Source organism: Leucopleurus acutus, assembly GCF_964270905.1.
Source record: "Leucopleurus acutus genome assembly, chromosome: 6".
In the NCBI taxonomy this organism is placed as follows: Eukaryota; Metazoa; Chordata; class Mammalia; order Artiodactyla; family Delphinidae; genus Leucopleurus; species Leucopleurus acutus.
The window spans coordinates 71,788,610-71,816,063 of record NC_139149.1 but is presented as its reverse complement, the minus strand read 5'-3'; the positions used below and the strand labels follow the sequence as shown (position 1 = coordinate 71,816,063).

The 27,454-nt window shown below is 38.9% G+C and overlaps 1 protein-coding gene across 2 annotated transcripts in view; it reads right to left on the bottom strand.

The window, feature by feature from the left end:
- The window catches only part of ITGAV (integrin subunit alpha V), an 86,593-nt gene extending 60,328 nt beyond the window's left edge, over window positions 1–26,265 (bottom strand). The window contains exons 1-2 of one of the 2 annotated variants that reach the window (XM_082841294.1): window positions 25,838–26,265; window positions 15,362–15,492 (exon numbers count right to left, since the gene is read on the bottom strand). In XM_082841294.1, the coding sequence (XP_082697420.1) occupies window positions 15,362–15,492; window positions 25,838–26,022 (316 nt within the window). In that variant the 5' untranslated portion in view covers window positions 26,023–26,265. The remainder of the gene's footprint in view (window positions 1–15,361; window positions 15,493–25,837) is intronic. The other variant, XM_082841295.1, reaches the window with a different exon arrangement.
- Window positions 26,266–27,454: the final 1,189 nt, after the last annotated feature.

Genomic DNA, 27,454 nt, shown 5'->3' with positions numbered 1-27,454 from the left:
TAACTCCTATGTCTAAATGAATGGAATATAGCAGTTAAATGAGACAGATAAGGTCCCTGCTTTCAAGGGAGAGAAATAATAAAGAATTGCATAAGATATTTTCACAGTTACAAATACTGTAAAAGAAACATGAGAGAAAATGAAAAAGTAGTCAGACAGCTGCTAGTATCATGTATTTGTAACATAATGCTATTGTGAAATAATGTATTTCATTGACTCAGAGCTGCAAATATTCAGATATCAACAGCTTTGAAATATGAATGTGTATTACAGTCAATGGTAACATAATTATAACTAGCAGCATTTTTCAGTAGTACCTAAATAGCACATTTTAACATCAGTGGGGGTATTATTGGGCAGTGGCTGGCACTGAACATGAGGTTTCTTTTTAGAGAGTGATAGAAATGCTCTGGAATTAGATTATAATAATATCTGCAAAACTCTATAATTATGTACCCTTAAAACAGGTGAATATTATGAGAAATTATATCTCAATAAAACTGTTTTTAAAAGATGACAAACTTGTCAGGTAGAAAAGCAGCTGCCACATGACAGAAATGCATGTATATAATAAAGACTTTTTCAAAATTAACAAAAAAAACAAACAGATGTGTTCAGAAGGGAAATAGACCAAGAATACAAATAGACAATACAAAACAAAAACACAGAAAGAGCTAATAAACATATGATAAAAGACTTAACCTCATTAGAAATCAGAAATGCAAGTTAAAACAAGATAAATGTTTCACCCACCAAACTAAGAAAGATTATATCAAGTTTGGTTCAGAGATAGGTTGTATCGATGTTTTCCTACTTCGCAAATATCTATCAAATGTACGTTAAAAAACACATCCCTTTGACTTCCAAATTTCATTTTTAGAAATTAATCCTAATAATTTAAAATATGAACAAACACTTAATAAGCATGCTCAAAGCACTGTTATAATAGATTTTAAAAACAGCAAAAAAATCTATCTCCAACACAATAGGACATAAATTGAGTAAATTATAATTTTACATATTTATACACACAGACACACACAGACACACACACAAACAGTATATACAAAGGCCACAAGGTACATGCACAAACATGTTATACACACCCATCCAAATATATCCTATGGCCATTGATTTCCTGGGTGATGGGACTTGGGAGATTTTTATTTCCTTTTGGCCCCTCGAAGTTTTCTCATTTTTTCAGTCAATGAATATGCATTAGTTGCATGTTTTAAAAGGTTAAAAAAAAAAAGCAGTGTGGATACGTATCCAATAATCTTCACATACAAAAGCTGAGTTACAAGCTTCCACATCCCCTCTTAATTAACTTTGTTTACATTTTCATCTCCCACACATAAAAGTTTTAGTTCATGAAATTCAAGAACACTTAAATTGAGCAAGCTCCTCCTAGCAATTTTTATAAGCATTATTCTTCCTATATTCAATAAGCATTATACTTCCTAGTACTCAAACTACTAGAGTAGAATACTGTGAAAAATAATTCATTAAAAAAATCAAAATTCCAGATATTACTGAAGATCAAAATGGAGGTTAATAACTTCTTTGACTTAGTAAGAAAATACAGTTTCTTAATTTACGAAAACTCTGAAAGACAATATGCAGTGGTTAGGTATCAGTATTAATGCAATGATGATTTGCTGTATAACTTTAAAGTGTCTTTAAATGTCTCTAGAAGCATAATTGCATTGACTTAAAATAACAAGAGATAAAGGCCTCTAAATCCAGTGTTTGGGTCCACAGACTATTGAAAAACTAATCACCTGTGAATCTAAAAATAAGTTCTGAAATCACAGTCTATGAACATGAGAAAGTGACACTAATGTACCTAGAGCTATCCAAAAACATCTTTCATATAAAATTAGATATAACTGTTTTCTAAAAGCAAACAAGAAGAGTCAGAAAAGTAGAGCCAGAAAAAAATATGATGAAGCTCATTTCACTGGGGACTGGCATTTATTTATTTATTGAATTATTACCACCACGGGGAACAGAGAATCAAAATCTCCCTCTCCTTCCGTGAGCAATTCTGATGCTTCTCATGGAGCAATCACAAAGAATACAGGCCCTTTGAGAACACCCGCTGCTCCATCAATGCTGGTTTGTTTCCTCCTAGTGATGAGAAGGAAATGATCCTGAAAGCATCTAACATTTTAAAACAAAAACTCTTTACTAAAGTTAAAAAAAAAAAAAAAAAACCCAAGTCAATGTTAAGTCTTAAAATAATGGGTGTGAGTCAGGTCAAAATGAGCCAGGAAGAGGATAAGTTTAAAGGAATATATGAACTCAGTTTTGGTAAAACATTTAAAATGTTAAAATATCAACTAACTGCATGAGTTAAAATAACAACTAACTAGTAATAAAGGAATTGGATTAATTGATTTCTAGGTTGCCTGCCAGTTCTCCAATTGTATAATTCTCTACTGGGGAACAACAGATTATATCAGGAGAAACAGTTTCATTAAAACACACACACATATATATAATTCTTTAGTATAAATTTATTTTGTATTAACAAAGGGAAGGGAGACTATTTTTCTCTGTGTTCTTTAACTTTCTGATTTGCAGGACTGTTGCAACTGGACAGATATCTAGACACCACTCTGAAAGACAGAAAATTCACCTAGAGGACAAAAGCAAACTTCGGAGGCTGTTTTTGAGATGGCCTGATTGTTTTAACTGCAATGAGCTGGCAACTGTACGGCAGAGAGGCCAGAGAGCAGCTAAGTTTTCTATTTTCTATTAAATACAAAGTGCTGTAATATCCAGAAAATACTCCACAGCATCTTTCTTGACTGGAAAATTGGCATGGCCAGGGTTTGCCCAGCCTACGGCCAAGCCTTTAGGGGAACAGGTAATAAGTGTTCCAGCAAGCCATTTGGGTGGCAGGGCAGTGATCTGACTTCTGACCTTCTCTAGAACAGATATTGTTGGTGAGAGGTGACATCCATTCACTGAATTTGGAACATAAACATAGGTGCTTCTCCTTTTATTAAGGGACGTATTTAACAATCATGCAGGCAAGCCCATCTTTCTACACAAAGAGACTTTGACCGTGCCAGGTGCTACATGTTCTCCTCTGTCAGTGCACATCATCAGTCTATCTTTTGAGAAAAGACTTACTATTAAGAAAACTGGGCAATGGTCAGTCTGTTAGTAACATCTGCTTCCTAAAAAAGGAAAGCATGCTGCAAGGAGATTTTCCCAAATGCCACCATAACAGAGGTTACAACACAAACCAAGATATAATCCATTTAAGAATATCCACAATTATCTTTAGTTTTTTTCCTTTTCCATAATCATTCACTTCCCCACAACTGTAGTATGGGCATGATGTAAACTATCCTTTCTTCATTTGTACACTGCTTCATCGCTTATAAAGTACCTTCATAGACATTATCTCATTAAATGCACATGACAAACTTGAAGGGTAGGTATTACGCTTATTAAGACAGATGGGAAAAAGTGAGGCTGGCAAACTTAAATCACTTGCCCAAGGTCGCATCTAGTGCGTGTCAGAGCTTGAATCTGAGCCTTCACCTTCTGGTTTGCATTCCCCATAACCACAGAACCAAAGCAAAAACAACAAGAGAGGGAACAAGGCCGACTTACATACGCATGGCTGTGCCTAAAGTAGCTTATAGTATAACCAATATGAAACAAAATATTTAAAAGGGCACTGTGGTAACAGAATAATCCCCCCCACCCCGCCACCCAAAGATGTCCAAGTCCTAACCCCTGGAAACTTACATTTGAATATGTGACCTTACATGGCAAGAGGGACATGGCAGGTGTGATTAAATTAAGGGGCTTGAAATGGAAGGTTACTCCAGATTTTCTCTGTAGGTCTGATATAGTCACAACCGGGAGGCAGAAGAGTCAGTGTCAGAGTGGTGTAGCCTGAGAAAGATTCAACCAACTACTGCTGGCTTTAACAATGGAGGAAGGGGCTACAAGCCAAGGAAGGTGGGTGGCCTCTAGAAGTTAGAAAAGGCATGAAAACAGATTCTTCCCTAGAGCCCCCAAGAGGAATGCAGCACTGCAGACATCTTGATTTTGGCCCAATGAGACAGCTGACCTTCAGAACTGAAGATAATAAATTTGTGTTGTTTTTAAGCCTCCAAGATTATAGTAACTTGTTATGACAACAATAAGAAACTAATTGAGGCATGAAGACAAAATTGAGATAACAGACTGCCCCTAGCCTGCTACATAAATATTCTTGATACTGTTTTGTATACCAACATAATACAGTTTTAGAATATTTTTACTTCCTAAAATACATAGATCATTAATCCTTAAACTAAAGCAGATTTGCTTAAGTTCTACTTTTCCACATCTACATTCAGATAAATTGTGTTTTCTACATGACAGTCATCTTTTTTTTTTAGGAGTAGGGGAATAAGATACAACCTACTATGTATAAAATAAATAAGCTATAAGGATATACTGTACAGCACGGTGAATATTGCCAATATTTTATAATAACTATAAATGGAGTATGAGCTTTAAAAACTGTGAATCACTATGTTATACATCCAAAATGTATATAATATTGTAAATCAACTATACCTTAATTTTTTTTAAAAAATCATCTTAGTACAAAACAAACAAATCATACTCCAAAATGACCTTTTAATTTTCACTAATTCAACAATGTTTCCAAGTTCAGATTATTCTGTCAATTTAGGGGAAAATCAGTTTTCAGCCATTATGCAAACCTTGGTTAAAACCTACAAATTTTGTGGAGTCACTAGATGAAGGGGTTTAAAAATCCAAGTGGGCAACTAGTATTCTGAAGCAAGGTATAATATTTCAATCACCATACGGGCATGTAAAATAAGACACTAGGTTTTCCTTTTTAACACTGTAGTTGTGGTTTTCTTTACATATTACATCAAGAAAATCAGCAGGAAAAAGAAAAAGAAGACAAGTCACACAAAAGGACACAACTAGAAATGTAATAAAGTTCATGTTTAGAAGTTAACAAAACAAAACAAAAAAGACAAGCAAAAGTCAAAAGCTTGAAAGAAAATTAACAGAGAGCATGTTTGGGAACTAAGTTTCACAAATCCATGAAATAAGAAATTTTAGACTGAGGTTTCCTTTTATTCCTGCAGACTCAGTAATGCACAAATACCATTCAAAAATCAAAGCACTAAAAAAAAAAAAAAAAATCAAAGCACTAAGTAAGCTTACCATCTTGGATTGAATTTTCTGCTAAATTAAACTGTTCATCGCAGAACCCTACATTTTCCCTTAATTTTTTAAAAGGCATATCTACAATATTTTGGAGATATCCACATGATAATATTCATTATTTCATGTAACTTGTATAATTCTACCAAAAATAATGACTAAGAAAATTAATAGAATGGGTACTGAAAGTATTACTTTCTCTGTAATGGTCACATCAAATCTACTTAGCATGGCAAGGAACCAAGATCTACCCATTGAGCTCTAGATCCTTTTATTTTTAATACAATGCTCTTATGTGTGTTAGGCTTGATGGTGAATTTATTTGATTGGACTGCTGGTTTAGAATATCTTTTTAAAGTTCATTTAGATCCTCCCTCAGTTTACTTCCAGCTTCATTTCTCAACATGCTCTCAACTCTCTCACATTGCACATATAAATCTTATAGATAGATGCATATACGCGGGTCACATGGAATTGTTGATTTTCCTTCATAAACATCTTTTACTAATCTATGCATATATTGTTTCCTCTGCCTGGAACCCTCTTCCACATCTGGTGAATTCTACCTCATCTTTTATTAGCTACCTAAAATATCACCAACCGATCTGGGAAGCCTTCCTCAAAGGCCCCAAGCAGAATTAGATACTTTCCAGGTATGCCTCATTTATTTTGGTATAAATCTATTTGTGTCTACTTCTCAGAGTTAAAATGAAGTAAATTTAGATTGGTCTTCCAAACATATTTCTGAAATCTTCCTTCCTCTCCCTCTACCCAAAATCATGCCTGGAGTAAGAAGAAAAGCACACTGAAAGTATTCATATTTCCTCTTTAAGAGCCAAGAAACTAAGTGTTACACTATCCTAATACCAAAATCCAGACTTTCTTCCTTAGCTACTACTACATGTCTTAATGCATGTGACGACCCACAATAAAATGGCCTAATAAATTATACATCGTCTAATATCTAGGTACATCTTTGGTAAACAGAACATAAAATTGGTCCATGAATTATTGATCAGTAACAGATACACACTGGATTTGTAAAGGATGTTTTCTGACTAGTATCTTTTTTTCCAGCCCAAAAGAGAAAAAGGTACTCTCTTACTACTATTCTTTTTCTTTTGAAGGACCCTAAGTTTTAGTTCTCTAAACAAGCTCTAATCTATCATTTCTTAGCTAGATAAGATAGACTTTTTCTGACTTTCATAGGCATATGGCTTAGACTCAGTCAGATACTACCATAAAAGCTTTGAATCTCTAGCAAGTGATGCAGAGAGCCAGGGATGGGTAAGAAATTATTCCCATGGTGTTGCCCCACAGTCAGTAAGAGCAATTCCAATAGCAATAAAACCCTACACTACTGGTTCCTCTGTTAGCTTCTCTTGCTCATTTTTCAGAAAGCTACAAGTTACCAATATCCTGCCAATAAATTCCTATTCAGCAAAATTCAGCCAAAGTCAATTTTTATTGCTTTGCACGAAGAACCCAACACCTGCATGCAATAAACACACATATACAACCTACCATATGCCAGACACTTCTCCATACACTAGCACACAATGGTGAGCAGAAACACATCTGTTCCCTCTCTGGAGAGTTTACAGTCTAATCAGGAAAACAAACACATCATAAGATAACCAGAAAAAAAAAGAGAAGAAAAGAAAACAAGTATAAATTTCAGCTAAATGAAGAAAAAGAGCTGTACTTAGTGCACTGACAGCCTGTATAGCAGAACCTGATCTAAAAGGAAGAAGAAGGAAATGGGAAAGGACATTGATAATATACTATTTAACGCCAAGCATTTATAGTATCTCCAAAAAGTACCTTACTCTAAAAAATTTTATGGTGATCCTGGAGCTAGCTGAAGTTTGTTCTTTTTACAGGAAGGGATAAAGTCATTATTCTGTTTTTTCTAAAGAGAAATAGCCCAAGAAACAAATGAGCCTAGAGCAGTACTTCAAACAGTTACAAACTTCAAATGTTGATGCAACAACTATCAGGAAGTCTTCTCGGGGCTCAGCTAAACTTTCAGACTCACAAAACTACCAAAGGCCACACACAGCACCAATCTATTTAGAGGCTATAGTACAGAACAAGGCATAACCTCCCCGATGAGAGTCCTTACATGAACTTCCCTGTGCAGCAGTACACACAGCTGTCCAGAGCTCTTCTCTTTGCCTCATCAGGAGACAGCTCAGGTATGAAGAAACTAGATGTGGTGGGTACAGCAGCTACCCATGCTTCAAAGCCTCCTGCCCCATAGGAATGGTATCTCTTGTAATGACCCCATAGCCAGAGCTTCCAGAGTTCCCGCAAAAGACATGCCAGTTGTAAGAGTCACTGAACTCAGGGAACTCCAAAGCTATGGCTTCCCCATCAGGTATTTATTATCCTATTTACAGTTTCTCCCAGTCTAAATGCAATATACCAACCAGGGGCTTATTCTTAGCATAAGCAATGATACCTAGTCACTTAGCCACTCAGGACCCAGTAAAACAGAACAAGAAACTTAACAGAAGATCGAGTTGGCATACAGAATAGGAAAGAGTTTTAATGACCATTTTCCAAAAGCTGACTACTGATAATTTTACTCAACTTTAATATCCCTACGTGTATTATTCAGTTAGGCTGCATTACACTATAGTAACAAGCATCCCCAATAACTATTAGTCAAAAATAACAAAGGATTATTTTATACACATACATTGTGGGTCAGTAAGAGTCTAACCTTTATGTCTTCCTCACTCAGGGACCCAGGCTGAGGGAGGTTCTATTATTTACACTATCACTACTCACTATGGCATCTGGTAAGAGAAGAAGCAGAACAATGCCGCAACTCCTAAACACCTCCACCCATCAATGACACACTTCTGCTCATGTTTCATTGGCTAGCAAAAGTCACAGGGGCTTACCGAAATTCGAGGTTATTCCCAGAAATATGATACTAATGAACAGTTGTAATATCTACCATATCATGTAAGAGATAATTTAAATAAAATAATTTTATAAATTTTACTTCCCAAATATTAAAAACATGAGGATGCAGCCCTTTTAAGCACTAAAGTCTCCTCTGGATTCAGAAACACAATAAAGTAGAGAAAATAAGCTAACTAATTGAAACTTTTCATGATCACCCTGGGAATGTAGTACAGCTGTGGAAAGGTAGGTAATTTTCCCAAGGTAACACTGGAAGAATGGCAGAGTCTGGATTTGAACCCAGGCCTGTGTGACTCCATGGCCTATTTCTTTTTCATGACACAACAATGTATAGCAAATATGGATGGAGTGAATGAAGAAAGAAGAGTTAAAGGGTAAACTCCACAAGGGTATCAAGAAGGTTAGGATATCACACAATATCCTGTGACAAACCATAATGGAAAAGAATATGAAAAAGAATACATACATATGTATAACTGGGTCACTTTGCTGTACAGAAGAAATTAACACAATATTGTAAATCAACTATACTTCAATAAAATTTTTTTAAAAAGGTTAGGAGGAGTAAGGGGACAAGATATCAATAGTTTCAGACAGGCAAAGATTGGACACATTAAATATGGAAGGAATGAAGAGTGAGGCGAATTATAAGAGAGAGGTTCAATAAGATGAGGGATCAAGTCTCCACTGAAGGAGGCTGCCACCAGCGATTGCAGTTCGGGCCACTGCTGGGCTGGGCTTAGGGAGCTGCCAGATTGAAATGGCTGAGCATGGGAAGTGATGAAGAGAGGCACCGTGTTCAATACCCTGCTTGTGAAGAAAAGGAGAAAGGAAAATAGCTAAAAGAAGACACATGCTCAAGGGAAAGCTGTTTTGATTAGTTTTCCAGGTAGGAAAAAATTAACCATGTTTCAAAGTTCAAAAAAAAAAAAAAAAAAAAAGAAGGGAGCAGGGGAAGACCAGGAACATAGAGTTAAATGAGAAGGTTCCTGAGAAGGGAGAAGTAATAAAAATATAAAACAGCTTGGGCTTCCCTGGTGGCGCAGTGGTTGAGAGTCCGCCTGCCGATGCAGGGGACACGGGTTCGTGCCCCGGTCCGGGAAGATCCTATATGCCGCGGAGTGGCTGGGCCCATGGGCCATGGCCGCTGGGCCTGCGCATCCGGAGCCTGTGCTCCGCAATGGGAGAGGCTGCAGCAGTGAGAGGTCCGCGTACCGCAAAAAAAAAACAAGAAACAAAACAAAAAAAACCCCAGCTTATACTAAGTGAGCCATGATAGTGTGCCCAGTCCCTACACTAAGCACTTTACATGTCTTAACACATGTAAATCAACTCATTCCATTTAATGCATTCCTATGGAGCAGGGTTGATGCCTCAGTCAGGGAGAGGGTAGTAACCTGTTAGTAACTTGTGCAAGTTAAACCGCTGTAAACTACAGGGCTGGGGCTTGAGTCCCAGGCAGTTTGCCTTCAGAAACCACATTTATCCACTCAGCTACTGTCTCCCAACACAAGACAGAGGCGAGGGAGAGAAAGAGGGAAAAGCCACTATTCTCCCTCGAGATAACGGAGAAGATAAAAGGCATCAGTGGGGCAGAGATGTTTATGTGTTTGGGCTCAGATGGGACAGAGGTGTGAGAAAAGTTCAGGTGGATTCTGTAAGTTGTAAGCATTTCTTCCACAGTCAAGACACAGTCTAATGGTGCTGTGTCCAGATATATGTACATGCTCATGACTAGATTATTGAAAACTATATTCTCCTTTTTTCTTAAATTCAAACACTATTTGGATAAAAATTCCAATGTAAAAAATGCAGTCAATTTGTATATTCTTTTCATAAGAGAAGTCTCAGAGGTTATACAAAATGATTAAGAGAAATATCATAAGCAAGGACAAAAAGAGAATAGAACAAAAAATCCGTATTTGTAAACATATAATGAAAGGACTTTAGTTATTTCCTCACTATAGAAAAAGCTCTTATGATTCATTCATCCATCTATTCAATTTATTGGGTACCACTTGTGCCAGGCACCAGGCATTGTTCTAGGCCCTGGGATTTCAGCAGTGAACAAAACAGATAAAAACTATCCCGGTGGAATACATATCCTAATTGAAAGAAAGAGGCATTAACTAAAAATAAATAACTTCTATAGCAATGTGAGTACTAAGGAAAAAATAAAGCTGAAAAGTGGATGGAAGCACAAAGTGGGAAAGGGGGAACTGGCATTTTAAATAAGCTGGTCAGAGCATTACTAAGAAGATAACACTTGAGCAATTCCCACAGGAGGTGGTGGAGGGGCACCCAATGTACACTGGAGGGATCAATGCTCCAGGCAGCGGGAACAGTCCAGGGGAAGGTGAGGTGGAAATGTGCCTACTGTTCACAAGCCATTGCAAGGAGCTCCAGTGAGGCTGGAAGAGCATGAAGAAGGGGAGAACACTAGAAGATGAAGGTAAAGATAGAAATGGTGGGCTGGAATACTCAGTCCTCTCGGCTACTGCAGGACAGATGGGGAGACATTAGTGGAATCTGAACGGGAGTGTCATAACCTGAATATTTTAAAAGAATCACTCTGGCTGCTCTAGAGAACAAACAGCAGGGGGTACCCAGGGCAGAATCGGGGAGAACTGCGAGGGGGGTGCCGGCTCTCTTCCCTCTGCCCCTCCAGGTCTCCTCTCCACCGTTCCCCACCCTGCTCTTTGCCCACGACGCTGACCAGTGTGAACTCATGGGCAGCCGGGCACGCTGGCTCCCACTTGGATTCAGCCAGTGGGGAGCACGCACAGAGATGAAAGGGAGGAAGGAGAGTGAGGCCAGGGTTTTATTCCCGTGTTCTTTCCAGTCACCTTGGGCTGGCTACTGTCCTCTGACAAAAGCCACAGTTCCCTCACGTGGCTCGCCCCACTGCCTGGATTCTGGTAACTGCTCCCTTCCCTTTCTCCCTTCAGGCTTAGAGGCCAAATTTTAACTAGTGCCCACTTACTTTGTAAATAGTCCCCTTACTAAAAGCTCCTCAAACTATCCCAATTTAAGTGTGCCATCTCTTTCCTTTACTAATTTAGGAGCCCAGGGCAACAGTCCAGGTGAAAGACAATTGTGGCTTGAACTAGGATGTTAGCAGCAGAAGGACAAAGAAGCAGTTAGACTATGACTTGCTGAGATTTTATGTCAAGCATGACTCCAAATTTTGGGCTAACTAACCAAAAGGATGGAGTGCCATCAACTGAGATTCATTTTTTTTAATCCACTAATCAACAGAAAATATGTGCAAATATATTAAAAGTGGCTCAGAGGAAAAGGAATACTATGGCTTACAGACAAATGCAAAGGTGATTAGTCTTACTGTTAATTAAAGGAATACAAATTAATATAATATAAAATAATATAATAATATATTACATATATAAATTATACATATATAATACATAGAATAATGATATGATATATAATATAAAATTGACAAAGATAAAAAATATGGTGATAAATGGTATTGGCATGGATGTCAGAAAACACTGGAGGGGTGTAAACTTCTGTGAAAAATAATTTGCAATTTCTATCAAAACAATACATATACTTTTTTTTCATTGAAGTATAGCTGATTTACAATGTTGTGCCAATCTCTACTATACAGCAAAGTGACTCAGTTCTACACATGTAGACATTCCTTTTTTTATATTCTTTCCCATTATGGTTTATCACAGGATAACGAATACAGTTCCCTGTGTTATACAGTAGGGACTTGTTGTTTATCCATCCTATATATAACAGTTTACACCTGCTAATCCCACATTCCCAGTCCTTCCCTCCCCCAGCCCCCTCCCCCTTGGCAACCACAAGTCTGTTCTCTATGTCTATGAGTCTGTTTCTGTTTTGTAGATAGGTTCATTTGTGCCATATTTTAAATTCCACCTAAAAGTGACATCATATGGTGTTGGTCTTTCTCCTTCTGACTTACTTCACTTAGTATCATAATCTCTAGTTGCATCCATGTTGCTGCAAATGTTATTATTTCATTCTTTTTCATGGCTGAGTAGTATTCCATTGCATATATGTACCACATCTTCTTTATCCATTCATCTGTTGATGGACATTTAGGTTGTTTCCATGTTTTGGCTATTGAGAATAGTACTGCTATGCACATGGGGGGTTGTATCTTTTTGAATTAAAGTTTTGTCCAGGTATATGCCCAGGAGTGGGATTGCTGGATCATATGGTAATTCAATTTTTAGTTTTCTGAGGAACCTCCACACTGCTTTCCATAGTGGCTGCACCAACTTACATTCCCACCATCAGTGTAGGAGGTTTCCCTTTTCTCCACAGCCTCTCCACCATTTGTTATTTGTAGACTTTTTAATGATGGCCAATCTGACCAGTGTGAGGTGGTACCTCATTGCAGTTTTGATTTGCATTTCTCTAATAATTAGTAATATTGAGCATCTTTTCATGTGCCTACTGGCCATCTGTATATCTTCTCTGGAGAAATGTCTATTAAGGTCTTCTGTCCATTTTTCAATTGGGTTGTTTTTATTGTTGTTGTTGAGCTGTATGAGCCGTTTGTATATTTTGGAGATTAGGCCCTTGTCGTCACATCATTTGCAAATATTCTCTCCCATTCCGTAGGTTGTCTTTTTGTTTTTTTTATGGTTTCCTTTGCTATGCAAAAGCTTGTAAGTTTGATTACATCCCATTTGTTTATTTTTGTTTTTATCTATATTGCCTTGGGAGACTGACCTAAGAAAACACTGGTACGATTTATGTAAGAGAATGTTTTGCCTATGCTCTCTTCTAGGGGTTTTATGGTGTCATGTCTTATGTTTAAGTCTTTAAGCCATTTTGAGTTTATTTTTGTGCATGGTTTGAGGGTGTGTTTTAACTTCATTGATTTCCATGCAGCTGTCCAACTTTCTCAGCACGACTTGCTGAAGAGACTGTCTTTTTCCCATTTTACATTCTTGCCACCTTTGTCGAAGATTAATTGACTGTAGGTGTGTGGGTTTATTTCTGGGCTCTCTATTCTGTTCCATTGATCCATGTCTGTTTTTGTACCAATACCACACTGTTTTGATTACTGTAGCTTTGTAGTATTAAAACAATACATATACTTTGATCTAAAAATCCTGCTAGGACTTTATCATACATATTCACACACTTGTACAAATACCTGTGTATAAGATTTTCACTATAGCAGTGCTTAAAATTACAAAAAAAAACAGAAACAATCTAAATGTCCATCAACAGGAAATATGAGTTAAATAATTTAGGCTATATATACTATAAAACAGAATACTATCAGTGGTTTTCAAAGAATGAGGTAAATCTATATATGTCTACGAGAGATTATATTGGGCAGGGAGGGGCGGGGGGCTGAGTCAGGTAGCTAATAGTAATATTTAGTATATTCCTATTTGTGAGTTTTTTTTTTAAGGATATGCAGATATATAGGAATAAGAAAATTCTAGGAAGATCAAAGAAACTATTTAAAGTGATTGCCTCTAAGCAGGCTAATGTGAGCAAGTCCTATTTTTTCACTGTCTACCCTCTTGGACTGTCTGAAATTTTTTCAATAAAAATAATACTAAAGCCAAATTTCAAAAAAGACCAGTAATAAATTATCTGGCACTGCACAAAACCTGTGGTGTTGAATACAGAAATATATCTGAACAGTTCAACATTTTTTTATTAGTGTTCACATGTTGTTAGAATATATAAATGCCCTGACCCATAATATCCTGAATCCCAGGTATATTTCTCCATTTGTGGTAAAACTGAGCCTATTTACATACTCTTGGGGTTTTCCAAATGCCAGTCATATATGGAAAAAACAACAAAGTTTAATGTAGATAGTTTCAAATGGAAAAAAGCAAACATGTGACCCAATCCCTATGAAGAACTGGCTTAACGACACTCATTTTGGTACTGGTCATGATATCAAATGTAACAGTCCACAACATGATTTCTGTTTCACTGGTATTATAATTCCCAGAATGAATATGTTTTAGAACCAGCAGGAAATAACAATATGGAAAAAAATATTAATTTTCTTCAGGCTTATCTTAAAATATTTTGTCAAAGCCAGCAAATCAAAACTGGTAAAAAATTTCGCAGAACTATTGTACCAGAAGAATGTCACACTATTTCTTTGAGGAGTCTCTAAACTTTCACATATGTGGATAAATATATCAATACAAATGTATACAGGATTATGTATATTTTATTATATTGATGTAAATGTAAAACTTATTTCTTATTTGTCATCTTCCTTATGCTATTTTCCTCCTTACTACCACAATCTGACACTGGAATTTGTCGCTGTTAGATAAAAATTTAATGTTATCAGAACCATAACATATTATTTTCCCAATAAATTTTGGATAAGAATTTGTTTTTTAAGTCAACCAAATCTACTTGAATACAAAATATTCCTCAACTGGTTCTGACAGCACAACCCAAGACTTTAGATTATTTCATGATTAAGGAGTCAGTGAGTCAATTTTGCTGACAAGAGAAAGGACAAAAGCCTTTCTCAGAAGAGGTGCAAAAACATTTTAACAGATTTTCCCCAGACTTCTGCAGATTGACATTATCAGGGAAGTTGAAGACATCCAAAGCAGTGTGGAAACACAATATATTTTTAAGGCTTTTATATGCCACAAAACTGTACAAAAAAAATCATATAATAAGTCATTTGTCTTTATATAACTTTCTCTGGGGATCTGAAGTGCTTATACATATTATTTCACTAAACTGTTACATTTAAGCTAAAGCAAGTACTTTCAAAAATTAAATCATGTTTTGAAACATATCAGATGGGGAGGGACTTCCCTGGTGGTGCAGTGGTTAACAATCTGCCTGCCAATGCAGGGGACACGGGTTCGAGCCGTGGTCTGGGAAGATCCCACATGCTGCGAAGCGACTAAGCCTGTGCGCCACAACTACTGAGCCTGTGCTCTAGAGCCCGTGAGCCACAACTACTGAGCCCACGTGCCACAACTACTGAAGCCCACAAGCCTAGAGCCTGTGCTCCACAACAAGAGAAGCCACTGCAATGAGAAGCCCGTGCTCCGCACCACAAGGAAGACCCAACACAGACAAAAATAAATAAGTTTATTAAAAAAATAAAATTCTATTCAAATGGGGAGAGGCAAAGGTAGGCAGAAAATATCAAATAACAGAAATTAAGAAAAGGGACCACGGCATCAACATTTACCTGTCGCATCAAATTCAATTGGCTGGCACCCACGGTGAGAAGACCAGTCACACTTGAGGACTTGCCCTCCTTCCACGATCCCAGGCTGGGTAGTGTTTGCTTTGGGAGCTCCCACCAGAAGAAACATCCTGCTAAAATACAAAAGGCAAGACAAAGACTTTAAGTGGCAAAAGCATAAATAATATCTTATGACTTAGGAAGAGCAATCATTCTCTTGATTTTATCCACAAATATTCTTTAAAAACCACTCACTGAGAGGATAATCCACCTTCATTATTCACTTGGTGCTCTTTTACATACATACATTATTCAATATAGTTTACTCATCCTAGTAACACATTATAAGGCAACTTCAGGGTTATATGTCATTTAAAAATTTATGCTGGCCAAACTGTACACTTTGAATAGGTACAGTTTATTATATGTCAATTATAGCTCAATTAATTTGTTTAAAATGTATGCTGGCTAGAGACATGGACATTTGTCTTGATTTTTGTTTTTTTTGTGTGTGATTTTCTGTACACTTTCCATATCCTGAATAATGAACAAAAAAAATAAATGATTCTAAATAAATGGTTCTAAAGTATGGTAATTTTAAATATTATCATTTTTCCATTGGGAAAACTTATCTTGTTTTAAAACTACATACTTCAATTTTTTTTTTTAATAGTGACTAACGAATGTCTTTTTTCACTGGATTAATCTAATCAATTCCTGGTCAAAGAATAGAAGCACTATTCAATTTCTTAACAGGATAAAATTAGCAAAAGACAAAATAATCAGGAGTCATATTTTTAAGTAAAAGAGATCTTTTCTTTAGTTGTTTCTATTCATTCAGAAAAAAAATATGGATTGAGTGTCTCCTCTACTAAGGCACAGATATGGGCACTAGAGAAACGAGGATGAATAAGACAATCTTGGTTCCTGCTCTCAGTGGAGCTTACATTCCCTTTGGGAAGAAATCCAGAAACTTGCCAAGAAAATTAGTCACTGTTACAAGTGCTACGAAAGAACCAACAATTGGCTGAGAGGTATTATTTGGGAACAAGGAGAGGAGACCTTCTTTAGATTAAGGGAAGTTACCTCTAAGGAATGGAGGGGAGACACTTCCTTTGGATAAAGGGATGTCTAAGGAAGTTATCTTTCAAGAACAGGGAGAAGAGACCTCTTTCAGATAAAGCAGCAAAGGGATTTACCTCTAAGTAAATTGAGATGTACGGGATTAGAAGAAGGTCGCCAAGGAGTGTCTGTGTGTTGGGAGTGAGGGGCTAAGTGAGTGGGATGGAGAGGTGGATGGGAGGGCCCCAGGCAGAGGTACAAAGACTCAAGGCAGGAAAGAGCTTAGTCTCCAAGAGTTACAAGGAAAGAGGTGTGGCTAAAGGAGAGCAAACTGGGAATGGCACAAGATAAAACTGCGGAGCTTGGCAAGAGCTAAATCACACAAGGTCCTTTAGCCAGGTAAAACTTTTGGATTTTATCATAAGGTCCACGTGAAGCTTCTGAATGTTTTTTAAAGCAAGGGAATGACATAATCTAATAAAGAAAATGAAATGTGGCACCTTATGGGGAAAGTATTAAGGGGGAGGGGGGGCAAAAATGGAACAAGAAAAGCGAGAGACTTTGAGCACCTGAGGGAGGAGGTGACGGTAAACTAGGCTGGGAGGACAGATGGAGAAGGAGATGGACGGGCAGATTTGGGAAATATCTGGAGTAGAATGAACGGGAACAGCTGGAGGCTTGAATGTGGTAGAAAGGGAAGATTAGAATAAAGCACGTCACCTAGGTTTCTTTCTGGAGTGCAGGGATGGGAGAACCACTTACTGTGCTAGAAAAGCCCAGAGAGTAGGGAAGCAGAAGGCAGACTAAGTACTTACAGGAAAACCAAGAGTTCAGTTCCTAACATGTTAGCTTGAAATACCTGTGAGACACCTAATTGGTGGTCTGTTGCTCTGAGGAGAGTTCTGCCCTTAGAGATAACGTGTTGAGAATGTCAACTTGGAACGGATGGGTTCACACAGGGAGAGGCTTCAGAGAGAAGTGGAAAGAGAGGAAGCAACAACATTTAAGTCAGAGAAAGAGGATAGAGTAAAAGAGGCTGAGAAGAAGCTAACTGAAATACAGGAGAAGAAAACAGGATACAGATAGACAAAGAAGGCCCTCAATAAATGCTGTCGCCATTATCATTTCATTTCCTTGTTAAACACTAAGCCACTTACATTCTTCTGGCAAAGAAAATACTCATAATTGCTTTTCACTTTTTTGTGAAGTTATGAACAAACCTACATCTTAAATATGGAATGCTTTCATTTTAACTTTTATTTATCAATTTCATTTCTTCTGGATGTATCTGCTAAATCATATTTAGACCAGTCAAAAGATGGCTGCATGAAATGCTGGAACCCCGTTTTCGTACACTTATCTTAAAACTCCATACTCAAGATAAAGACAAAACTCCCAACCAAACCACACCCTGTTTAATAAAGCTTTATGCAGTCATAGTTGGCATCAGTAGAACATCAATGCTGGCTCTTTCTCCTCATAGCCAACTTAGTTTTCATTCAGCAAGAAATATTATAAAGCTGACTAAGAGAGCCCTCAGCCCCCATGAATAAGAGAGCAGCTAAGTATCATTATGCCCTCCTTTTCTACAGCAGAGCTGGTTAACAGCTAAATTATACACACACACACATATATGAAATTTACCTTTTTCAACAGGTCAAAAATTTGGCCACAAAATCACAAAACTGCCCCTCCCCATCTGGATTAAATGATGTTTTAGTACATGATAGGCAAAAAAAAATATTTCAGATAAGTATACTTTTCAGGTCTACATCTGAAGAGGCATAGGCTCATTCCTGCAATAGCCCGAATAAGGGTAATACGAGCACAGGTATGTGTATGATTTTCATATTGTGGATAATGGCCAGTTCCAGGAGATCAGGACAGGAGCTGATTCTCAGAATTTGCCTAGAAACCTACAAGCAAACTCATTTCTGGACTGTCCTCACATGGCACACTACAGAATCTTTACTACTTTTTTATCAAAGCACTTCTTCCTACCTTATGATAAACTGCTTCCTTGAATGGAGGGGACCCTCAGTCATCTTTGTGCTGCCACATAACAAGCACTCAAGAAAAGCTTTTTAAATTGACAACTGAGTAGCAAGTAAATTTGATAGTTATAAGTCTCAATCAAAACAGCCATACATAAAAAGCCATCTCCACTATCACCAACCCCTGTAGAATGCAGAAATCATCCTCTAATAAACATCTGATTATTTAAATTATCCTTAAAATAATTTCTTTCTGTAATGTTTCTCTTCTTAATTTTGGATTTCAGATACTTTCTTTACTTGGCACTAAAGACAGAGAGGGCTGGAAAGTTATTAGGGGACACAGACTTCAGCAAAGACAGAAAAAAGGGCGTCGAGGAGAGTTCTGAATGGAAACTGCACTCACTATTGGCAGCACAGAGCTCTAGTTCCTTGGATAGGATCAGGAACAAGACTGCTGCTTTTCATCAGACCATTTGCACATTATAGGCATGAAATGATGGTAATTAGATGTACTAATATGGGTGTTCATCAAGTTTTCCTAAGCATACCTTCATGTGCAGTCTTGCACATTGGTGAAATGCCACAGAAATGGTAGAATAATATAAAAGGAATGTGTGAGCATTCTCAGTTTCTAAGTGCTAGGTTAATGAGGGGGAAAAGCTGAGAAATAAAGTTCTTTGTGCAAAGTGTCAACATGATATTTAAGTTCCTTTTAAGAGTGTTACAGAAAGTTTTAAAAGAGAAAAATGGAGAGATAAAGACAGTAAGACTGCCTTAGACAAATGTTAAGTCCTAAGTGGGAGGTGTGGAGAGAAAAATTAAGTATTTGTAGAGATTAAAGGGTACCGAATGGTGAAAGGTGCTATATGAGAAAATTAAGGACTATAAAAGCAACACATATTACAGAAAACAAAAGCCTGTTAATGTGTCGGGAGGGTGAATTTTATGTCTTGTGTCTTTCTGCCACAATAACAAAAAACAGCCTGTTAATGAAACGCCTTACAAAAATATTAAATCGTTACGACTTGAAGTTCATCTAGGAATGTCTAATGAATGTCTACAACAGCTTAATTAAAGTAAAAGAAGTGACAGACCAGAAAAAATTTCGCAATATAAGCAGCATTGTCTAATGGGCAGTTTGGGGCTAAAGGTTCCAGTCACCATATAAATCAATTGAGAAAGTCACTTTAAATCTCTGAGCCTCAGTTTCCTGTTCTATTGAATGGAAATAACAATGCCCACTATAATTACTTAAAAAAGAAAATTTCTGAATGTGGATAGTTTAGATAAAAGTAAACTTAGAAAATGTGAACGCATCATAAAAATACAAGATGATGACAGCAGAACTAAAAACAATAAAATACTCCTTAATGAAGTAGGAATAAAAGTTAAAATCTGTTTTCAAGGGCCATTAAGTAACCCAAACGCAAGCTCTCAAGAGAGAGAAAAAAAAAAGGATAGGTAATAGTTGGCTTGCAACATTTCCTGACAATGGTGGAGAGTTGGGGAAGACACACAGAGTTAGCTGAGGCTGACAGAGATTTCTCTGGTAAGCAGCAAAAATCTGAAGCTGAGCAACTTAGTTTCATATACTTGCAACTTCCTCCTGACAGAATCCATCTCCCTTCCAAAAAGTTTGCCCAAGAACAGTATCAGGATCCCCATCCTCACCATTCTTTTTATTTATTTATTTATTTTTGCGGTACTAGGGCCTCTCACTGCTGTGGCCCCTCCCGTTGCGGAGCACAGGCTCTGGACGCGCAGGCTCAGTGGCCATGGCTCACGGGCCCAGCCGCTCAGCGGCGCGTGGGATCTTCCCGGACCGGGGCACGAACCCGTGTCCCCTGCATCGGCAGGCGGACTCTCAACCACTGCGCCACCAGGGAAGCCCCTCACCATTCTTTTTAAATGACTCGAATCATTTTCATTGAATGACTTTAAAATTAAGGTTTACATATATGAGCAAGCCATTAATATCATGCCAAGAAATTCTGAAAGATAAAGAGTAGCAATGTGTGTTTGGGGGAAGAGGGGTAAGAGAAGAAGAAAGAGGGAGGGAGGGAAAGTGGGGGAGAAGGGAGAGAGGGAGGGACAGAACGATGGAGGGAGGAGAGGTAGCGGAGCAAGGGCAAGGGAGGGAGAAGGAGAGAAGAAAGGGGAGGTAGTAACGGAGAGGGGGAGGAAGGGGAAGAGGATGGGAGAGACAAGAGGATTCGAGAAGCCAACCAGGAGGATGCCCTTCGGATGCACTTTCAATCCAAAGTGTACTTTAAGGGCAGCTGCTTCAGGGAACATGACCTTGACTACCAAGGAGAGACAACCAGCCAAACAATGACAAGTACATTTTTTAAACTCTCCAAATGAACTAAGTTATTTGGCTGCTTTCAGCACTGACTTTTCCAAGATAAAGCATGGTTAATATATTTTGGCTGATCTGGCTGACCAGTGAGGCTTCACCAAAAGGAACTTCTGAAAAATTATCATATACGTATATAGAAAGAAACGTGTTACTGAATGTTACTTAAGAGCTATAATTCCAGTCTCATTTACCTTTCACTAAAAAAAAAAAAAGCTACAGTCAACATTTATGTGATGTAAAACAGATGCATTAACTACAAATCCTATACATTTTCCCTTCTCTTCTATAATATCCTATAAACCTTGGGCCTTAAGCAGGAGAAATCAACATAGGATTTGCCTTCTAAATATATAATGATGATAGAATCTATGCATATATATTATTTATGATAAGAAAAAAGAACCAGGGGCTTCCCTGGTGGTGCAGTGGTTAAGAATCCGCATGCCAATGCAGGGGACACAGGTTCGAGCCCTGGTCCCTGGTCCGGGAAGAACCCACATGCCGCGGAGCAACTAAGCCTGTGCACCACAACTACTGAGCCTGCGCTCTAGAGCCTGCAAGCCACAACTACTGAGCCCATGAGCCACAACTACTGAAGCCCGTGCGCCTTGACCCCGTGCTCCACAACAAGAGAAGCCACCACAATGAGAAGGCCGGCACCGCAACTAAGAGAAGCCCCCGCTCTCCACAACTTGAGAAAGCCCGCGCGTAGCAAAGAAGACCCAACACAGGCAAAAATAAATAAATAAATATTTTAAAAAAAGAAAGAAGAACCAATATAGCCAGAGCCACAGTAAAATAAGCTGGTGTCGCTTTGTAAAGGGTTGTGAAGATGGTTACAAAGGTGAAGAGAGAAACGGGACATAAGCTTTTAAAAGTAGATGCAGACTGGGACAGACTGAAAGGAACCTTCATTCAGTTTAAGCAGTTTGGACTTTATCTCTGGACATGAGAACATTTTCGAAGAAATTTTAGCAGCAGAATACCAGGATCAAAAGATGCTTCAGAAAGATAAAACTATTAGAAACATGTAAGACGTTTTGCAGGTCTGAGAGCTAAATGATGGGCAGAGGGGTGATGACCTGAGTGCCACAGACCACGCTTGTAACGACTGGTCAAACTACAAGTGCAAAGCAGAGATGGATGCAAGAAACATTAACAAGGGCTTCCCTGGTGGCACAGTGGTTAAGAATTTGCCTGCCAGTGCAGGGGACACAGGTTCGAGCCCTGGTCCGGGAAGATCCCACATGCCGCGGAGCAACTAAGCCCGTGCGCCACAACTACTGAGCCTGCCCTCTAGAGCCCACGAGCCACAACTACTGAAGCCTGCAATGAGAAGCCCGCGCACCGCACGGAAGAGTAGCCCCCGCTCGCTGCAACTAGAGAAAGCCGCACCCAGCAACAAAGCCCCAATGCAGCCAAAAATAAATAATAAATTAATTAATAATAATAAAAAAAAGAAACATTAACAAGGAAGAATTTCTAGGATCTTCTGCCTGGTGACTAATCACTGACTAATATTAGGGGTGTCCAGTAGGAGAGACAAAGAAAAATAGAAAATGAGAGGGAGGAATATGAAATTATTTGCAGGGCGACAGAGAAAATGATGGTACCATTAATAGAAACAGACGTACAACTGACATCACTTGGTGAAAAAGAGTTCATTTTTTGTAAAATTCTTTCTACTCAAGAAGAAATGATCCACAGGCTGTTGAATATAAAGTTAGAGCTCTGCTTTTAGATCGAAGATGAAGCCAGGGCAGCAGTATGGTTTTAAAAGCTCTCCAAGTGTTGCAAGTAGGAAGTTAGGATTGAGAACCATTGTATGTTCTGTGGGACCTTCTGCGACCAGGGCACACTCACCCACACCTTGTCTTTGGGGTCACAGGACATGAAGTAACTGTAAATAAGGCTCCAACAGTGTTTAACAGGGGAAAAAGCAAGTCTTGTAATCCGGTGTTGCTCACTATAGCATTATTTTAAAATAAATATATATGTAAAATGAGAACTGTATAACATATCTTAAAAGTAAGAAAATTATTCATTTTCTTAAAATTTTAAAATTTGAATACAAAAAATTAAATGTAATTTGAATTTCATTTCCTCTGCGTTTTGTTCCCATCTTTTCCCTTACCCCACACCATCCCACTCAAACAGCTAAAGGCTGCAAACTCTTCCGGCTTCAGTTTCCTGTTCTGTAAGAGTGAATTTATCTGCTTCCCTATTTCCCCTGGTGCTCTGTGGTATAGAGTAAAATGAGATATCACAAGTAAAAGTGCTTTGTAAATTATAAAATAGGTCAAGCAATGTAAGATATCATTGTTATAACTAAGCCTAGGGTGTAATTTTTAATTTCTCCAATTATTCTCCACAAGAAAAACATGCCTTTAGTTCTTGGCCTGTATACAGTATTTAAATTTTACGTTAAGTTTGGCAATATAGTCACCATAAATTAATTCATACAGGAAAAATAATAGGGAGTGCTAATGTTTTATTTTTCACAATTTTTTCCTTTTTTAAGTATAGCTAATTTACAGTGTTGTGTTAGTTTCTGATGTACAGCAAAGTGATTCAGTTATACACACATATTCATATAATATATATGTTCTTTTTCATATTTTTTTCCATTATAGTTTATTACAGGATATTGAATATAGTTTCCTGTGCTATACAGTAAATCCTTGTTGTTTATTTATTTTATATATAGTAGTTTGTATCTTCTAATCTCCAAATCCTAATTTATCCCCCCCCCCACCTTTCCTCTTTGGTAACCATAAGTTTGTTTTCTATATTTTTCAAATCATAATTTTTGTGACTTTTCACTTCAAACCTAAGACTCATTTCTGGAGGAATTTTATTGTGGAGTCACCTTAATGTTTTTGCTTAGTACTTTCTTTTTCCTTCTTTTTAATTAACATTGATTCATTAGTTTTCACAACAATATGGAGATAATTCAATAACAATTTTCTGTAACAAGAAACAAGAAAAATGAGACAGAAAACAGTTCTATAGCTTGCCAGAGGTATTTAGACACCTATAGAAACCGGAAGCAGCAGGAGACCTCATTACCCTTGCTTCCTCATTAATACTAGCACTCTTCCTTCAGAAGAAAGGAAACTTTAATTAGCACTTTTCTATTATGTGAATTTTTTTTTCCCTTTAGAAGTTTATTATCACACCAAATAACAACAATAAATGCAGCTGGTAATATTGTAAATGGCATCCTCATGCACCCTGGATTCCAATGCTTGTTAACTTTAAAAGTACCCTTTTACAAAATTAAGCATAAGTTTGCATTAATCTTTGTTAAACCTGAAAAGCACAGAAGTAGAAACCTTTGTTTACATATATTTTGGGGTTTTTTAATCTCAAAGTTGATTTATATTTTTTATTTAGGCTATACCTAGACCTCACTAGTCTATCAGTAACAAAGTCACTGAAGAAAGTTTCAAAATGTTATATGAAACCAAACCAAGTTCAATTTTACCTTACCATTAAAGGCCCACGTGGGAGGTCATGTAAACAAACCTGTGAGGTCATAGTATATTCAACAACTACAATGACTAATCACAAATTAGCCATCCAGCCTCCCAACCAAAAATAGGAAATATGCTAACAGTTCAGTATTACTGCATTTTCCATAGTAAAAACACTTAAAGTTTATCATTTTGTCATGTGTCTTTACACTACAGAACTCAGAGGGTTGCCACCGAATCAAGAGCAACATTTGCAAACCACTCCATCAATTTGTAAGTATTTAAGTGCTAACTCTGGCTACTCTAAGTACCAACTCTTGACAAAAGACAATATATATTTTCAAAATTATTAGAATTTCTGTAGAAATTAAATCCAAAACAGCACCCTTGGAAGCAACTAAAATCCTCTGCACTATAAAAGCATACATCCTGACGAATGTTGTAAGAGTCATGGAAAAATATTTAGATCATCCTCAAATTAGGCATGTATGAATAGGAAAAATAGTACTAAAAAGTAATGACCATTACAATTATCCGCCCTCTCCCCCCAAAAAAACCATACTTTAAAGTATAGAAAAAAATTAAGAACAAAAATACGTTGTTACAATTTCTAAGAGCTTACAAAGAACTCTAAGAACAGTTCTGCCTCTTGGAAACAAGATTTAAACATCAGAAGACATCCAGGGAACACATTAAATCAGTATTTCTAACGCTAAAAAAGGGGGTGGTGTGGTGAGAATGACGTCAGCGTTCGGTAAGGTCAGAGACAACTTTTAATCCAATAATGACAATAACTCTGTTCCAAATCCTGTGCAACGCGAAACGCTGGCAATTTGAAACATAACTGAATTCTTAAATACTACAGTATTCAAATGACCTTTAGTGAGTGAAAACTCAGCAAACATGCTTGTTCTTTCTGAACAATGACCTAAATAATGAATCACTATAAAAAGAACAGATGACACATCCAATTCATCTGTTCACCCTCAAATGTGCAAAGGTTTGACAGTCTCAGAGATAAGACACAATGAATTTACTACGACAGAATGGTCATTTTAGTCATCAGAATGTCTGGAAAAGGAGATGACGAGAAACAGAATCAGACTGAGAGGAGTAAAGAATTGGGAAGGGCTTGTTTAGGAAGAGCGAAAAACACGGGTGTTTAAGTCTGTGAAGCCAAAAAACAAAAAGACTCCAGGGAAGGCTAACTAGTACGGGAGAAAAAGAAGTTCGGAAATGAAATTGACTAAGTCCCGGACACCGGCAAAGGCGGCGCGGTGTCCAGCCATACCAGCCTTTGTTGATTTCCGACTTTCCCCTAATTTCAAGCACAGGTCTGCTTCAAAGCGCTCCCTCTGAGGAGAGGAGAAGGGGGAACTGGGTGGTGGGAGGTGCGCGGGTTCACCTCCCCCAAGCATTTCATCCACCCAGAACCTAAATCGCCCAGTGGGGGGAGGGAGGGTTAGAGGAAACGGATAGAAAGGCGCCGGGATCTCTTGCAGAGATCTCTCCCTGTGGGAAATCGCAGGGTGGGTGCGCGCGATGGGGGAGGGGGCCGACTCCCCTTCCAAGTGCGGCCACTTACGAAGACGCGCTGGGTACGAAGAAATCAACCGCGAAGCCGAAGTAACTTCCCTCGGGGCCAGAGTACTCCGCAGGACTGTCCACATCTAGATTGAAGGCGCCGCAAAGAGGCAGCAGGAATCCGGGGAGAAGGAGAAGGAGGCGGCGGGGGCGAAGGCGCAGCCGCCGCCGCGGCAGAGAAGCCATCGCCGAAGTGCGCGCGGGGCGCCGAGCCCGGAGACGCGGCCACCCCGCCCGGAGCGCACGGTGCCCGCGGCCCGCCGCCTGCGCGCGCCGAAACTTGCCAGCTGCTCGCTTCCCGGCGAGTCCCGGACAGCGCCGGGGGAAGCAGGAGGGCTGAGCTCCCGAGCGGCCGCCCGGGAAGTGGGGCGCAGGGCACGCGGGGCGGGGATAGCAGCGCGGGCGGCCCCTCGCCTCCCTCTCGCTCGGCCGCTCAGCGCCGCGCCTCGGGCTCGGGACTGCTGGTCTGGGCGCCGCACCCCCAGCCAGAGCGCTGCCGCGGCCAGTGGGAGGAGGCAGAGCAGGAGGAGGAGCCGCCCCGGAGGCTGAGCCAACGCGCAGGAGGAAGTGGGGGAAGAGAGTCGGCCTCGGCCTGGGACAAGTCGAGCGCACTTCCGCGCGCGCTGTCGTCTCCTGTCCCGAGAACAGAGCTCCTGTACCGAGGCCCCAGACGCTCAGAGCCCTCTGGGAGCACTCCTGGACTAGGGCCTCAGACCCAGGACGGGAAGGAGGGAGGTGGCGGGGTGGGGGGAGATGCTCAAGCGTCCCAACCCGCCCGCGTCCAACAGAGCGCCAAGGGCACCCGAATGCCGCCGGCAACTCCTGTGCGACTTTTATTTAAAAGTGAGGAAAGCTTTATCCGTTTCTCGTGTTTCTGCTACTTAAAAGCCTCGCAGGCACTCACAACCGAAACTCTATAATTATGGTCGTTTTCCTCCCCACTCGAGCCCACACGCAAACACTGAACTTAATTATAAACTTTCAGAATGCTAGCACAGCCTCTTCCAGGCAAGTTGTATTAAAGCTGAACTTCAGCCGTCCACGAAAGGATGGGCAAGGCAAAGAATCAGCAGAAATCGTTTTAAATCACATCAGATTAGTCGAAACCTTATTCCTAGTTTATTAGGGGAAGTCGCATGATTCGGATAACTAACTGGTTGATTTAGGACATTTGGGTAGAAATACGATTTTAGAGTTGGAAGAAGGAATATGCACCTTGGGGTCCCTTGGGGCTTGCTTGCTGCTGGTGTTTTCCATCCAGGCCCCCGCCAGCGGGACTGAGGAAGGAACCTTGACCTTCTCCTTTATATTCACAAGTCCTAGCACCTTGCCAGGCAGACAGTAAGCAATCATTAAAATGTTGAATGAATGAATGAATGGAGATGAAATGATGAGTAAACTTTGCCCAGAGAAGTGACTTCCCCATATTCTGTATCACGTGCTAAAGAATTTGGTGAACAAAACAGTATAAATAGCACTTTTTGGATCTTAAAAACTTACAAGTATTAGAACAGTAATTTCGAATGTAACTATTAACACTCAATTACAATGCACATTAATTGAGTTTAATCCTGTGAAGGGATATGTATGTAAATTGAAGTCTCTAATTTGAATATAT